At 42.0% G+C, this 17,977-nt stretch overlaps 1 protein-coding gene across 1 annotated transcript in view; it reads right to left on the bottom strand.

Annotated features, from left to right (window-relative positions):
- Positions 1–1,548: 1,548 nt before the first annotated feature.
- tgfb2 (transforming growth factor, beta 2) overlaps positions 1,549–17,977 on the bottom strand; it is a 38,062-nt gene continuing 21,633 nt past the window's right edge. The window contains exons 3-7 of the mRNA XM_060922258.1: positions 10,647–10,779; positions 9,483–9,593; positions 9,035–9,170; positions 8,775–8,928; positions 1,549–3,899 (exon numbers count right to left, since the gene is read on the bottom strand). Coding sequence (XP_060778241.1) covers positions 3,741–3,899; positions 8,775–8,928; positions 9,035–9,170; positions 9,483–9,593; positions 10,647–10,779 — 693 coding nt within the window. The 3' untranslated portion in view covers positions 1,549–3,740. The remainder of the gene's footprint in view (positions 3,900–8,774; positions 8,929–9,034; positions 9,171–9,482; positions 9,594–10,646; positions 10,780–17,977) is intronic.

Below are 17,977 nucleotides of genomic sequence, written 5' to 3'. Positions count from 1 at the left end.
AGCACAGACCACACCATCTTTATTTATGCAAACGATTGCCCAGAAAACGTGCCACATAATACTTTCACAGGATGCTTTCTGCCTTTCTTAGCAACATTCTGCACCATTGCAAAAATGCTGTATATGTATACAGTGGGATGAAATATTGTTCTTCCAGCACTATGGTACAATACACACTACAACACAGTTCACAGGAACAACACAGGACAGAAACGGGGCAATTTGTTTAAACATAAGACCAGTAATACAACATAAGCACTGAGGCATTGACCATTACTCAGTAAGTTTATTTAGCAACGATGCAAACAATTTAATTCAATTTTTAACAATAGACCTGGTCACAATCATAGCTTTATAGAACTCTATGTAGATTTAGATCTCTAATGAGCAAGCCAGAGGCAACAGAGTCTGTGTAAAATGACAGGAGACAGAAACCTTGAGACGAAGCAGACTCAAAAAGGAACCCATCTTCTTCTGGACGATACAGCATAGCAGGATTACAAGTGATTACGTTACACATTAAGTGTAGAATTATAAAAGCAAACAGTACTAAGTACAGTATGTTGAAAGGATGTTTAACAGATAAGAGTCTTGTGATAGGCACAGGACAGTTTTTATGACAACACAGCAGTAACTCTGAGGGACAAATCAAAAGTGTGTATCGGATATAAACTTTTTTTTTTTTGGAAAGCTGCATTTGTTTAACAGGGACAATCAGATAAACAGATGATGCATGATGTGCAGGGCTTCTATCTGATTATAAAACCAATAAAAAATTTTTTTAAACACCTTCAGGCAAAATGCTGGTGTCTGAAGTCATTTCTTGATTCATTTTTTAGCCTTAAAACTGTCATCAAAGGAATACCTAAATATATTACTTTGTAGTACTTGGTATTATTGGATATAATGAAAATTTACCTGGAAATAAAAGTGAAATAAAAATTTTAAATATGAACAAAACAGTGTGGGCGGCACGGTGGTGTAGTGGTTAGCGCTGTCGCCTCACAGCAAGAAGGTCCGGGTTCGAGCCCCGGGGCCGGCGAGGGCCTTTCTGTGTGGAGTTTGCATGTTCTCCCCGTGTCCGCGTGGGTTTCCTCCGGGTGCTCCGGTTTCCCCCACAGTCCAAAGACATGCAGGTTAGGTTAACTGGTGGCTCTAAATTGACCGTAGGTGTGAATGTGAGTGTGAATGGTTGTCTGTGTCTATGTGTCAGCCCTGTGATGACCTGGCGACTTGTCCAGGGTGTACCCCGCCTTTCGCCCGTAGTCAGCTGGGATAGGCTCCAGCTTGCCTGCGACCCTGTAGAACAGGATAAAGCGGCTAGAGATAATGAGATGAGATGAGATGAACAAAAGTTAAAAAATTCTCTTCCATGAAAGGATATATCAATGAATGTTGACAATAACATTTGAACATTCTCATTAATGCTTACACAGTTGATCGTACACAGTTTTAATGAATAGGGGCCAGTTGTTCTGTTTTCCTTTTGTGTGTGTGTGTTTGTTTGTAACAGTGCCTATACAAGATGACAAAAAAGACAGGACATGCTTATTTTCCGTTGTTATTTAAATAATTTATTTACCACTAGAGCACCATAACAATAATGTGTTACAATACGTCGTAGTGGGTCAACAACATCAACATCATCATAAACAACATTAACAATATACAGCTCTAACGCAGGGGTCACTGATATGGTCCTCGACCACCCTCGGCCAATCCACACTCTATCCCAGATCATATCAGAACCAGGAAGTCAGAGTCGCACAGTTCTCCCTTACATGGTTTCATATGATCAGAAACTGGAAAGGAACAACAAAAGTGGCTTGGCAGGAGGTGTTTGAGGACGGAATAAAGAAACCCCTGTTCTAATGTGACAATGGTTGTGCTTCCTTGCACTTCCTGTGTCTTAAGGAAGTCCACTAGCACTATGAGGAGGGCTGGGGGTAGGGCGTCGTATACTGTCACCTACATATTATATAATGTTGGAAGAGATCATTCTACATTGGTCTGAGCTGTTTCTTTTTTGCCTGGCCAAATTTCCTTACTGAAGTCACGTCGTTAACACTTGTGGTATGTTGGGGGGCATGAACTACAAGTAAAAATCCAACAAACAAAAAAGTTACAAAAAAAAAGTTAATAATAAAATACAGTCAGTGCAATTCTTTGTATCAAAGGATCTCGGTTCCTTGGAACGGGAAAATAAACAAAACAAAAAAAAGGAGGGGCTTTGCTCTCAGATTTGAGTGCAGTACAAAGTTTCTCAATGGCACATATCCATCCATGGCTACTCAAGTACACTCATAAGGCTGGCCTGGCCCCATTCATGCCACATGTTGAAACTCGATAAGCTGGAAGTGCCAGGCATTTACTGACTCTCATTGCTACAGCCAGCCACAGAGACATTGTCAGACATCTGCTCGACATGCCTCTAATCACTTGGCAAATATCCCTCTGCTGTTGTTCTGTCCTTCCTCTGACTTTTCTGATACAACCTCCTTTCCAAGTCTTCCATAGTACATTGTCACCTACCATAACCCTGCTCTCTGTCCCACTCTAATTACATCTCATCTCAGTACTTCATAGAATGTTGACATGACTGTAGCTGATCAGCACGATCAGCTTTATGGGAACGCTTAAGTTCCTATATATATATATATTGTTCCTCATTTAAAAAAAATAACAAAAAAAAAACCAACAACCCTGCGATGAACGTGTGGGTGTGCATGTAAGGTTTTTTTTTAATGTAATCATGACAGATGTTCTGTAGTATATAATATGTTCTGTAGTGTGTACTCATGATTACTTGGCATTACAAATGATAAACAGAAAGGCAACTTTTTCAGTTTAACTGCATGATTCACAGCACCTCTAACGTTATACTTTGCACACTTTCTGAATTCAAAAAGCATCATTTTATAGTATATTCCTAAACTCTGGACATATCATGAGGCAGACTTCACACCTGTTGCTTTCCAAACTCTCAGTCAGTCACATGCTTTTTTGCTTTTTTTTTTTGGGAATAGCTTGTTCACCTCTTGTTCAGCTGCAATGGAATTTAGCTAAACTATTTTCAGTCCCTTGGTGTCTTTCTGTATCATGAAAATCTCTTCACCTTTCCTTTCCCCCATTGCTCTCGTCATATCTTAGCCAGGAAAGTCACTAACAAGCCCCGCTGACGTTAAATAAGTGAGGTTTCAACAATTTCTAAGAATCAAAACCAGCTTTAAAAATAACGAAAAACAAATGTTACTACAGTTTTGAGGGATGCATAGGTAAAGAAGGAAAAGAAGGAAACAGAGTTTGCTGTAACTGCTTGCTGAAATAAGGGATTCTCTTTTCTACTACTTCACATGTAGAAACTTAATCATGTACTTCCAGTGTTTGCCATACTCACGTCCTGGTGTGATGAGTGTGTGAGATGAGATGTACTAAAAGGGCCATTTTTCCCAGCACACATACACACACACACAAACACGTATGCACACACTTAATTGCAAACTCTGCATGTGCTGCTTTGTGTGCTCACTTTGTACAAATACATTATGCTGGTTGTAGGAAATGTACATTTCTGTTCCCGGCCTGCATGACAATTTCTTTACCTGTGTGAATGAGACAGTTTGTGATTGTATCAAAATTTATAATGTACTGTATGAGTGCGGTGAGTGTGTGCATGTGTGTGTGTGTGTGTGTGTGTGTGTGTGTGTGTGTGTGTGTTTGTGTGCAGCTTTAGCCAGTTCCTAGCTGCATTTGCAGGACTTTACAATCATATTGGAAAGCTGCTCAATTTTAGGGGTCTTGCCAATGAAGTAAAGGATGGTAAGAGGTTCCAGGTCCTGGGACACGCAGCACGGAGAGGCTGATGCTTCTGGATTAATGGTGTTATATAGACCAAGGACCTTTGAGAGAACACAAAAAAATGCCATTAGCAATCCATCCTGTAGACTTCATTTCAGTGCTGTTTTTATTTTGTGTGTGTGTGTGTGTGTGTGTGTGTGTGTGTGTCTCATTTATTAACATAGAAATAGTTGTAAATTGCTTCTTATGGATAACATTTTAAAATTTTGTATGCTCAATCAAATTGGGAGGCATCAAATATCAGCTCACAAGCCCATGTGTAATTCTGACCAAATGAATTAAAACAATTTGACCAAAATGTTGTAATTCATAGTTTCCAACCTCCGACTAGGAAAAAACAAAGAAACCCCCACTCCACTCCCCATCAACTGGGAATTCCTACTTATGAACTTGGGACAAACTCCTCAACCGTGAATTCAGCAAGTGACATCAACTTAACACGGCTGCTCACAGCATGAACGGTAAATCATGAAAGTGGCACCTCTTACCTTTATATTTAATTTATAATTCATTCATGCTGCTTTGCACCTGCACTTTATTTTTATAAAGATTATTTAGTTTAATTTCCAGTGTTTGGAGCCCCGTGGCCGGCGAGGGCCTTTCTGTGCGGAGTTTGCATGTTCTCCCCGTGTCCGCGTGGGTTTCCTCCGGGTGCTCCGGTTTCCCCCACAGTCCAAAGACATGCAGGTTAGGTTAACTGGTGACTCTAAATTGACCGTAGGTGTGAATGGTTGTCTGTGTCTATGTGTCAGCCCTGTGATGACCTGGCGACTTGTCCAGGGTGTACCCTGCCTTTCGCCCGTAGTCAGCTGGGATAGGCTCCAGCTTGCCTGCGACCCTGTAGAACAGGATAAAGCGGCTACAGATAATGAGATGAGATGAATTTCCAGTGTCACAATTTTCATTTTTTAAATGTCCTGTTTTTCTGTGTTGGCACCATAGAGTGGCAATTTTAATTTTCCTGTATACATTTACAAGGACAATAAAGGCAATTCAATTCAAATTCAATTCAATACAGTGGTGCTTGAAAGTTTGTGAACCCTTTAGAATTTTCTATATGTCTGCATAAATATGACCTAAAACATCATCAGATTTTCATACAAGTCCTAAAAGTAGATAAAGAGAACCCAGTTAAACAAATGAGACAAAAATATTATACTTGGTCATTTATTTATTGAGGAAAACGATCAAATATTACATATCTGTGAGTGGCAAAAGTATGTGAACCTTTACTTTCAGTATCTGGTGTGACCCCCTTGTGGAGCAATAACTGCAACTAAACGTTTCTGGTAACTGTTGATCAGTCCTGCACACCAGCCTGGAAGAATTTTAGCCCATTCCTCTGTACAGAACAGCTTCAACTCTGGGATGTTAGTGGGTTTCCTCACATGAACTGCTCGCTTCAGGTCCTCCCACAACATTTCCATTGGATTAAGGTCAGGACTTTGACTTGGCCATTCCAAAACATTAACTTTATTCTTCTTTAACCATTCTTTGGTAGAACGACTTGTGTGCTTAGGGTCGTTGTCTTGCTGCATGACCCACCTTCTCTTGAGATTCAGTTCATGGACAGACGTCCTGACATTTGCCTTTAGAATTCGCTGGTATAATTCAGAATTCATTGTTCCATCAATGATGGCAAGCTGTCCTGGCCCAGATGCAGCAAAACAGGCCCAAACCATGACACTGCCACCACCATGTTTCACAGATGGGATAAGGTTCTTATGCTGGAATGCAGTGTTTTCCTTTCTCCAAACATAACACTTTCAAAAAGTTCTATTTTGGTCTCATCCATCCACAAAACATTTTTTCAATAGCCTTCTGGCTTGTCCACGTGATCTTTAGTAAACTGCAGATGAGCAGCAGTGTTCTTTTTGGAGAGCAGTGGCTTTCTCCTTGCAACCCTGCCATGCACACCATTGTTGTTCAGTGTTCTCCTGATGGTGGACTCATGAACATTAACATTAGCCAATGTGAGAGAGGCCTTCAGTTGCTTTGCTCTTGGAGTGATCTTTGTTGGTCGACCACTCCTGGGGAGGGTAACAATGGTCTTGAATTTCCTCCATTTGTACACAATCTGTCTGACTGTGGATTGGTGGAGTCCAAACTCTTTAGAGATGGTTTTGTAACCTTTTCCAGCCTGATGAGCATCAACAACGCTTTTTCTGAGGTCCTCAGAAATCTCCTTTGTTCGTGCCATGATACACTTCCACAAACATGTGTTGTGAAGATCAGACTTTGATAGATCCCTGTTCTTTAAATAAAACAGGGTGCCCACTCACACCTGACTGTCATCCCACTGATTGAAAACACCTGACTCTAATTTCACCTTCAAATTAACTGCTAATCCTAGAGGTTCACATACTTTTGCCACTCACAGATATGTAATATTGGATCATTTTCCTCAATAAATAAATGACCAAGTATAATAGTTTTGTCTCATTTGTTTAACTGGGTTCTCTTTATCTACTTTTAGGACTTGTGTGAAAATCCGATGATGTTTTAGGTCATATTTATGCAGAAATATAGAAAATTCTAAAGGGTTCACAAACTTTCAAGCACCACTGTATTTGTTATACTGTATATACAAGTATGTCCTTTAACTCAATTAATATACAATCAAAAAACAAATTAGCTTGTTTAAATCCATATCACTGACTATGCTGTTCTCTGTGGAGGTAAATATACAGCACTGATCACAGCTTTCTGTCTAACTTGTTGCTAACAAAAGCCGAACATGAAGGTGCCTCTTTCCCCCACTTTGTAGCTCGAATGTTCTGAAGTCAAAAATGACATAATTCTGATTTCCCACTTTCGAAATAAGGTGAATGAAGCCTTATAAAGTTGATTGCTTAATAGATACCAGTTGTTTGTTATTTAAATAATGACATACCCACATTTAATGCTATATGGTAAGAAAACACTTTTTGCAAGCAAACAAACAAAAGAAAGAAACCTTTCTGAAGTAAGGATAACATTTTAATAAGTAAAGTTAAGCGACATTATGATGTCCTATTTAACATTTTTTGTGTTTTGGATTAATTTTTAATGTAATATTTTACAATAACTCGTATGTGATGCAAATCTGCAGGTATGGAAACCTTTACAATAAACATATTTAATTTTCTGATGATGTTTTAATTGCAAAATGAGAGCAACCAATAGTTCCAGTGACTGACTATTTGTCCTGTTTGTGCATGTGCACTGGGTATGCGCTCTATCCAAATGGCACGACACACATCATCAAAGAAATGAGCGATGTGTGTTTACCATGTGCACTCTGATAACCTTTTACAGGATTTGGGCATAACCACAAATAGACTGCATTGAACCTTACTTACATTTAATTAAAAAGCAATAAAGGCCTTCATAGTTTTTCGCAGTCCAGACCAACGATTCAATAAACCCTAATGTAAAGCACTCCTGAGCAACTCCACATTCCACTTGTAAATACAAATGTAAGCAAAATTATCTTCTGATAAATTTTGTGCTGAAAAATTCCTACACACAATTTACTGACATATTTGGGCACACGCACCATTAATAACTGATGGTCCAGGTTCTTAGTTATGGAGTAGCAAGGGGAATATCTGAATATCTGATCTGTTCCTGATTTGAGAATAGCCATATAATGACATTATTACTATAATTGCTCAATCATTCTTAATACATAAGGGAGTCTACTTAGGTTATCGACCATGCTACAATTATGATTGACATTAAATTGAGCTAGATATGGCTTATTAAGTCTGTATGAATTATGTAATAGTAACCGACCTCTCAGAAAAATTATCCAAGGTGAGGATTGCGATAGCAAAGGTAATTTCAAGGTTATACTCCAGACCTACATTTTGAAAGCAATTAAAGGAGAACTGAAGTCATTTTTAAACTTGCTTTATTTCTTAATTAACGTATTATTCAATTACGTTTTCGGTTTCAGTAACCTTATATCGTGACTCGTATTGGCAACTAATTGCAATTAAATATTATACTTATCGGCCTATTTGGATTTTAGCCATGTTGAATTTAGTTCGTTTGGTCCGCGGCAGGCGTCGCTTATCCGCGCGATCTTCACGAGACTTGTGCGAGACTTCGAAACGTGAAGTGTCAGCCAGGTGTCGGTGCCGCCATTTTGAAAACTGTTTTCCAAACGAAATATTGCACAAAAACGAGTTTAAATGACGATTACTGCCTACTTTTTTCAAACTTTCCTGATTGCTATCAAAACAAACAAAACTTCCGGCTTGATTACATCAGCATTCGAAAGAGGGCGTGCGCCTTTTGACAATGTTGGCAGATGTTGGTCACTTTGATTTCCGCTGTACGTTTTACTTCCGTCCTACGATGTCTCGCACAGGTCTCAACGAATCTCGTTTATGGCCATTGCTTTGACATATGGACTGATATATTACAGAGCATATTTCAAACACTCATAACTTGCTGTAGCAGTGACAGAATAGCGATCAAAAATGCATTCCGATATTTAATACAATGAGATAAATAGAATTTTGATAATAAAACATTTGCCTTCAGTTCTCCTTTAAAATAAGTGCACATGTAAAAATAAACACTTTCTTTTTTACTAGGAGATAACAGATCACCAATGCCTTCATTCTGTTTGTTTTTGCTTAAATTCTGCCTGTGTAACAATCTCATTCTTCAGCTTTCATGACGGCCTTTATTTAGTTTTAGCAGGAATGCTTTGGTATGGCACTCCAGAACCTCTTTATGCCCTTTCTCACTGGGTACTCAGGTGAATCTCAGAAGAGCATTTTACATAATACACCTTGACCAGAAAACATCTTGTTGTAGTTCTGGTTGGCAAATTAAATTAATTGTAAAATATTTTCCAAAACTTTAACCTCCTAAACGTCTGGCCTGGATTGAGTACACTTTATTGTGCTAGATATTCTTACCTTGGTGTGTTGGGTGTCTGCACTCCAGAGATAAGGACATGCTCCAGCACAGAAGTTGGCATTATAACCTTTTGGCTCATGGATCCACCTCCATCCCAAGTCTTTCTTGAAATCAATGTATAGTGAGCGCAGACAGCAGTTGTCCTGAACGTTCCTGTGAAATACAAGCACAGATTTCGATTGCCCAGATGCGTAATGGCAAATGGTAAAACACTATGCACTCTTTCTAAGATCTAAATGGAGACTATAAGGATTCTGACCTGGAGCAGAAAGCAGCATCCAGGGCTCGTTTCTGTCTGTGGCTCCTGTGCTGGGACTCAAGACGGTAGGATGGGAGCAACATGAGCAGCAAGTGTGGAGACTGGCCACTGTGAGGGTGGATGGAGATATCAATCCCTGTCAAGCAGCATCCCCAAAACTGATTAGCAAAGCCAGGAAGTGGAAGTGAGAACATTTTTACTTCAATGAACATGGAATGTATTGTAAGCATTTTAATCAGCTAGGTGGATTTAGAAGATTAGGTGTCCTGCTGTGAGATAGAAACAAATATGTAGAACATCTGCAGATGTATGAACAACGTTGTTCTGACTGATTAAAAAGAAAACATTTAAAAAAAAAAAAAACCTTGCTGAACTGCAGGAAGACATGACACACGTTCTCAATTTCCTCTCCTCACAAACATGCAAGCATTCCCACACTGTAACCCACCTGCAAAGCGGGCCTCCAGCTCCTCACTCTTGTTTGGGATGATGTAATTAGTTGATGGCACAAATGTGCAGCAGGGACAGTGCAGACTGATCTTGAATCCATTGTTTCTGTCTGGAGGAGGGAATGGGGGAAGAAGTCAGACTGGCTAACCTACTGCAGATCGGTGAGCTCACCCTAGAGCTGGCATGGGATTTGGGTGACTAAGATAACTCATTCCTTCTCTCTGCTGTGTGGAGGTACAGCTAAAGCCACCAGTGACTCCATGCAAACAGAGCCAACTTCTGCATTCATCACAGGCCTGCCAACAATGCTGACTAACACTCGGTGCACACACTGCTCTCGCACTCTCACAATACAATGGTACTCTTTGAGATTTCATTTTTAAACAGATGTCTGTGGTGGTGTGGAGAATGTTTGGTGAATGTTGGACAAAATACTTTACAACAGCTCTCACACAGCAAAAATATATTATTGTATAGTCCAGAAAATTGTAAATAGTTACTAATATATACATTTTTGCAGGGTATTTTCAATACATATATTGTTTTTTAACTGTTCTATTTTATCTCATAACGTGGGTGCTTTATGCCACTTTTTGTTCTTCTGTCGGCACCAAGTTTCAGTTTTGCTTTAAATGTTTTTTCACTCTCAAATAAATATGATTAACTAAAAATATACACGCTCATATGCATTGCTCTATGCAATAGCCTACTTACCATGTATGTTTTACATATACAGTATATAATACTTTATACATTATTATTATCATACTGTATTTACACACTATAATATATGTGAAACGTAAAATTCTGCAGGCCAATATTATCCATATAATCTGCCATATAGGAAAATGGCAAAAATCTATATACTATAAAAATGACAATACATTATCAGTGGACTATACAATACAATATCACACACACAATATAAAAATGTTTTAATTTTATATTTTGCTGTCTTAAATTTGATTGATGGGCTATTATGTTCTTAACCACAACCACAGCTCTCCCTCACAACCACAACTGATTAAATGGGACTACTAAATAGTAAGAAAATCTAGCCAGTATATTGAAGGGCAATAAATTGTCGTATTTGTATTTGGGTAAAGGATATACAAGTACACACACACACACACACACGAAACTGCTCCCTTTTCCCCTTTACCTCTGTGCAGTAGCCATTCGCTGACTGCTTCGGTTACGTCAAAGGACAGCCACTCCCCTTCTGTACGAGTACGCACCACTTTGCTGTCAATGTAGCGCTGTGTGGGTGATGTGAGGTCCTTATGGCCCAGGATCTATAAAGAGAAACAGAAAAAACTTCAGCACTCACAACTAACTGCTCTCAAACCCTTTAAGTTAAGTTATTCCTTTATTGATCCCCATGAGGGGAAATTCAGGTGTTGCAGCTCAAGTACAGAGTAAAATACAGATGAATGTAGGCTAAGTTTTATACATATATTAGGATAAAATATAGTAGAATAAAGACAGATATAAATATAACAGAATGTAATAAACTATAATAGAACATAATATAGGGCGGCACGGTGGTGTAGTGGTTAGTGCTGTCGCCTCACAGCAAGAAGGTCCGGGTTCGAGCCCCGTGGCCGACGAGGGCCTTTCTGTGCGGAGTTTGCATGTTCTCCCCGTGTCTGCGTGGGTTTCCTCTGGGTGCTCCGGTTTCCCCCACAGTCCAAAGACATGCAGGTTAGGTTAACTGGTGACTCTAAATTGAGCGTAGGTGTGAATGCGAGTGTGAATGGTTGTCTGTGTCTATGTGTCAGCCCTGTGATGACCTGGCGACTTGTCCAGGGTGTACCCTGCCTTTCGCCCGTAGTCAGCTGGGATAGGCTCCAGCTTGCCTGTGACCCTGTAGAAGGATAAAGCGGCTAGAGATAATGAGATGAGATAATAGAGTAAAGACAGCTAAATACAGGGTTAGTCAAAATTCTGTTAACACTAATGGATTATTTTTCTCCTGCAGATAGACGTACGCCCGGGGTGACAGATGAAATGGTGCTGCTGCTCGCTGGTTTTTGTATGTTGAACACGATGGCGAACAGGTTGAGACCATGCTGTAAATCATCTTGCACATATGATGAATGTTTTGTGAATAAATGGTTTCTAGCATTTAAGTGTTAACATAATTTTGACTAACCCTGTAAGGACAATTGCTCAAAAAGACCTAACACACCCCCCCCCCAAAAAAAAAAAAAACCTCAAAAAGAATTGGTAGTGGCACTGCATACACTAGTGGTGTGCGCAAACTAGTACTGTAGAGCCATATAAAGTGACACAGTGAAGTGAGGTCACCGTAGGTATGGTGGAACTGTAACAATAATAGTGCAACATGTGAGCCATATAAATACATGATACATGATACATGTACATGATAATAGTGCAGATAAGAGGGAGGGGGGATAGTGCTATGGCAAAAGAGAAAAGGACAAAATATACAGAATATATACGGTACATATGTGCGCTGTGCAATGTCCCATGTGAGTCCAGTGCACGAGAGAGAGAGAGAGAGAGAGAGAGAGAGAGAGAGAGAGAGAGAGTGCACGCACGCAATGTTCCACATGAATCCAGTGCAGGAGAAAGAGTGTGTGTGTCAGCATGATGGCAGTCAATATTCTCAGCTGTTGTTATAGAGTCTCATGGCAGTGGGCACAAATGAGCATCTGAAGCACTCCAGCTTGCTCTTAGGTGGAATGAGCTGATGACTGAATGAGCCATCCAACTGCCACAGTTCCTCATGGAGAAGGTGAGCGGGTTTGTCCAGGATAGCTCCGATTTTATCCCTCATCCTCCTCTCACCCACTGACTCCAGACTGCCCAGCTCCAGACCCACCACAGAGCTGGCTTTCCTCACCGGCTTACTGAGTTTGTTGGCCTCTCCAGTCCTGATGCCACCGCCCCAGCACACCATGGCAAAGAAGAGAGCGTTGGCTACTGCAGACTGGTAGAATGCCTTCAGGAGTTTATTGCACACACTGAACAACCTCAGCCTCCTTAGGAAGAACAGCCTGCTCTGTCCTATCCTGTGGAGGGCATCAATGTTGTGTTTCCAGTCCAGTTTACTGTTGATCTGCACCCCAATGTATGTGTAGGAGTCCACCCTCTCCACTTCCTCTCCCTGAATGAAAACAGGGACAGGGGGTTTCTGTTTCTCTGGTAATCTACCACTAGCTCCTTAGTCTTGCTGATGCTGAGCTTCAGGTGGCTGTTGCTACACCATGTGATGAAGCTCTCAATCAGACCTCTGTACTCCTTGTTGTCTCTAGTGATGCATCCAACAATGGAGGAGTCGTTGGAAAACTTCTGGAGGTGGCAGGAACCAGAGTTGTCGCAGAAATCCAAGGTGTATAGAGTGAAGAGGAATGGTGCCAGTATAGTTCCTTGGGGTATGCCGGTGTTGCTGATCACAGACTCAGAGACACAGCCATCCACCCTGATGGATTGTAGCTGGCCTGTGAGGTAGTCCGTGATCCAGGAAGTGGTGTCGGGGTGCAGGTGCATCTCCAGCAGCTTCTCTCTCAGTAGGCCAGGCTGGATGGTGTTGAAAGCATTGGAGAAGTCAAAGAACATAACTCTCACAGTGCTTCCCTGCTTCTCCAGGTGACAGAGGGTCTTGTGTGTCAGGTAGATGATAGCATCCTCCACCCCGATATGTGGCTGGTAAGCAAACTGCAGAGGGTCCAGGAAAGCTGTAAGCTGGGTCCTCAGGTGCTGCAGAACCAGTCTCTCAAAGGTCTTCATTACGTGTGATGTCAGAGCCACAGGTCTATAGTCAGACTAGTGATGTAGTACTCGAGTCCAGTCTCGGACTCGAGACCGGTCTCGAGACCGATTTCTGCTTTCTCAGACTCGTCTCGGACTTGTTCCTTCAAAGACTCGGTCTTGACTCTGTCTCGGACCACAGTGGGAGGAGAAGGACTCGTAATTTTAGACCGAGTCCTTGAGACGAACACATTTTTTTATGTTCATATAAAAAATAAACACAACACATAACAACAATAATAATAAAATGCAATGTTGACGGGCATTATTTGTAAATGACATCCCATGGTGCAATGCAAAGATTCTGCCGGTGAGTGTCAGTAGGTCAGTGTCAGTGACTGTTGAAGCAGTTTAGAAAAATAGGCAGAAGATGATGCATGTGGTAGGGATTTTTTTAATGATAGTAAAAGCATAGTCCATATTAAGATGTTAAGACTGCTCCTATAAACAATTCCCAATCTAGCTCAGTCTGTAGGCCTCACTGTTGATTATTAACTGGGGTGATATTAAATCATAAATATGAAAACTGACATGTTTTTATGGTCTTGGTCTCAACTCGGTCTCAACTCCTAAAGGACTTGGTCTCGACTCGGACTTGCTTCCTCAAAGACTCGGTCTTGACTCGGACTCGACTGTATTTGAAAACCAACAGACTCGGTCTCGACCCTTCAAAGACTCGGTCTTGATTCGGACTCAGCAAAAGCGGTCTTGTCCCCATCACTAAGTCAGACCACTGGGATGACTCTTCTTTGGTGCTGGAACTATGCAGGATGTCTTCCAGAGTGTGGGCACATTCTTCAACCACAGAGAGAGATTGAAGGAGGTGCTGTAGAGGAGCTGCCAGCTGCCCAGCACACACACTTTCAGGATCCTGGGATTGATGTCATCAGGTCCACTGGCTTTGCTCCTCTGAAGCCTGGAGAGCTCCCGCTGTACCTGGACGGTGGTGAATGTGGGGCTGGATGGTAAGGGGGTTTGCAGGGAACTGTGAGTTCCTGGCTGTGGGTGATTGGTTATAGGAGGGGATGGGGGGGAATGATGAGGTTTCCTGGTCCACTGTTATACTAATATTGCCTTGAAGGGGGTTGAAGGGCAAGGGTGGGCTGTCCTCTGGGGTCAGAAGTCTGCTGGGAGGGGAGTGGTGGTGTCAATGGAAAGGGGAGCAAGGGCTCCAGCAGGGGTGTTAATGGGTGTAGGGGTGTTGAGTGGAGACCTAGCCTCACTGTCTGGAGACACAGAAGTGGGGGTTGTGTCAAACCTATTGAAAAACAGATTGAGTTCAGATGCAAACGCTAGGTCTCCCTGCATTCCAGGTGAAGGCAGATTGCATCTTGTCATGCATTTCATCCCATTCCACACCTCTTTTGTGTTGTTCTGTCCCATCTTTGCCTCAATCTTCTCACTGTAGCTGTTCTTAGCCTCTCTCAGCTTCCTCTTAAGCTCCTTTTGAACATCTCGAAGTTCGTCTCTGTCCTTAACCATGAACACCCTCTTCTTCTTGTTAAGAAGGCCCTTGATTTCTTTGGTTATCCATGGCTTATTGTTGTGATAGCAGCACACCTTCCTGGTGGGTACAATGGTGTCCTCGCAGAAATGGATGTATTCCGTGATGCAACGAGAGAGGCCATCGATGTCCTCCCCATAGTCCCCCTGGAACAGTTCCCAGCTTGTGTCCTGAAAACACTCCTGGAGGTGCTCCTTAGCGTCCTTAGACCAAACCTTCACAGTGCTTGTGCTGGCCCCCTGTCACCAAATCAGTGGTTTGTAGGTGGTCACAAGGTGTATGAGGCTGTGGTCAGATTTTCCAAGGGGGAAGAGTAGAGCAGCTGTATGCCCCTTTCACATTCATGTAAAAGAGGTCCAGGATCTTGTTCTCTCTCGCTGTACAGCTGGCATACAGCTTGAAGTTGATTAGGACAGGAGAGAGGGAGTCATGCTTAAAATCCCCACTGATCATTATAAGGCGCTGGGATGTTGTGTCTGAAGTCCCGCGGTGACTGTGTGAATGACGTCACTTGCAATCTTCACTGCCACAGATGATGGGGGGGGGGGGGGGACAATGACAACAATAGTATGTGAGAACTCCTGTGGTAGGTAGTATGGTCTCAGACTTACCGCCAGAAGTTCAATATCAGGGGTGCAGATACAGTCCTTCACCGTTACATGTCTGGGATTACACCATGTAGAGACAGCAAGACCACCTCCTCTCTTCTTACCGCTCTGTTTGACTAGCGACAAGCCGGGTAGCTTGAGCAGACTGTCCAGTATATTCCCATGCAGCCATGTTTCTGTGAAACAAAGCAAACTACGCTCCCTGTAGACCCGCTGATTGGTCACTAAAGCTGACAGTTCATCCACCTTGTTAACAAGAGACCTCATGTTCCCCATAATGACCACAGGAAGAAATGATTTAACTCTTATTTCTCTCTCAGTCCTCTCTCGGACCTTCACTCCAGCTCTTTTTCCCCTGGCAGAGTGTCTCCATATCTCCTCAGGTATGTGAGCAGAGGGGACACCGGCTCCATATCAGTATAACAAGAGCTCATCATGGGTGTAAGTGAGCACTGCCCGAAAGAAAAGCACAGGGAAAAAAAAAAAGCTACAGCTAAAACATTGCAGCAAAAAAAAAAGAAAAAAAAACCCACACAGTACATGACAATAACTAAATAAAAAGCAGACAAAATCCACACACACAAAAAAAAGAGAGTAGGGAGAGAGCTGTTGAGGCCATCGACCTCTCTGGCGCCCGGAAGTAAACAGTTTCCAACTTTACAACCTTTCCCCAATTTTTCTTTCCTTTTTCATTCCTGCCATGTCCCAGTGAGTGCAAAATACAGATTGGCCCTCTGCCTGCTGGTTAAAGCCAAAGTTATAAACAGTTCAGCTGCACAGGTCTAGAGGAGGCCCCCTGCCCCCATCCACATCCCACCACCTTCTCCACCTACTCCGTCTTCACTCCGCCCCTTCCCGTTGGAGGCTCCCTGATCGATTAGCCAGGTCTGGGAAAAAGGCTCGGAGGAGCTGTGCTGGCGGAAACAGATGCTGGCCGGACCACGCTGTTATTGCTCTGTCCTTCATGGCTGTGTGTTTACGTTGGACCACGCACTCCTTAATGTGTAAAACACTGCTTGGTCTGCAACACTGAGAAACTCGGCCTGCCTCGCCTCCGTGGCAAATGTTAGACATGAGGCGCATGCTGGGTCTAAGCAGCAGAGAGTATACACTAGAGACCCACAGCTACACTACAAGCATCTGAAGGAGGAACTAGGGCCTTGTACTGATCAACTCATAAAATAGCTGTGCTATGGGACCTGTAGTTTGATTTCACCAGTGGAGATAGTGATACCGTAAAACTCATTGGCAAGATGTTGCAAAAACTGTAGTAAGTGTAGAAGGGAGGAATAAAAAAAAAAAAATGTACCTGAGTTATGATGTAATGACATTCCTATTTATAGACAATAAGTTGGAAGGTGTGTCTGGTTTATTCTGAAATAAACCATAAACTCCTGTTTTGCCTTTTTTAAATACCCCCCAGAGTAAGACAGGATAAAACATGTCTTATAAAATATGTCTTATAAATGGCTTATGGGTTACTTTGTATCACGAAGGGATTTCAAGGCTGAAAAATGTTCTCCCTTCGCACGTTCTATATCACATACATCATCATAATCTGTGTGTTAGGGAGAGTGAATCCCAGCTTAGCTAGTGTTTACTGCACCTGTCATGGCTGCCTTTAGCTATAAACACAATAGTGTGGAGGGGGCCAAAGAAGTGCAAGTGTGAGCCAGAGACACAAATTTGGTATTTTCAAAATCACCCTCCATAATGTAAAAGAAAACACGATATTTCACACTCACTGCTTTCTATGTGAAGGAGAGCTGTTTATTGGATCAATACACTTTACTGTTTTCAGATGCTTGAACATGGCTGGACTGAAAGAAAAAGAAAGTGTAGCATGATGAATGTGCAACATTAAAGTGTGTGCGTGTGATTTATTTAGTGTGATCTTTGATAGTTGTAAACCGCAAGTTGGCCTAGTGGTTAGTGTGTCCGCCTCTCAACCGGGATATCGAGAGTTCTACGCGTGGTCGGGTTGTACCAAAGCCCATCATAAAAATGGTACCTACTACCGTCTGGCAAAGCACACTACAATACAGTTGTGAGTGGGGAGTCAAACTCTCGCGGTTATCAGAGGACTAGCCCCCCACTGTAACCCTAGCTGTATAGGCGAGAGGCCGACGGCTATCGAAATGGAGATTGGTGCTGCACCCGTATGGCTTAAAGAGTTGGTTAGTATTGGGACAAGAGACTGCCTGGGAAGACCAGATTCTGGTGTGAGGGGGACTCTGACTTTTTTGATAGTTGTAAAAGATTCCACTGATGACTTATTTGTGACAGGCTAACAATTCAAGCTTATAATAGAACAAAAAAACAAATCAAGAGCCTTTCCATGGGCTCATCCCCAGTAAAAAACCTGTAACCTTACTTACAACCAGCTCATTAGCTCAGAGTCTTAATCACTGAGCTACCACCACCACATAAGTGTTAAACACTGGCCCACTGCAAATGGTGGGGCTGTGACTGTACAGATGGAATGAAACTAAATACAAACACATTATGCAGAATAAAGAGAATGTCTTCTCAACAGATCCAAATCCACTTGTTAAGTCTGACATCAACAGCCATTTCTGGGACTAAATGCCCCTTCCATGTTGC

This window comes from Neoarius graeffei, chromosome 5 (genome assembly GCF_027579695.1).
Source record: "Neoarius graeffei isolate fNeoGra1 chromosome 5, fNeoGra1.pri, whole genome shotgun sequence".
Classification (NCBI taxonomy): domain Eukaryota; kingdom Metazoa; phylum Chordata; class Actinopteri; order Siluriformes; family Ariidae; genus Neoarius; species Neoarius graeffei.
This window is presented reverse-complemented; position numbering and strand designations above follow the sequence as displayed.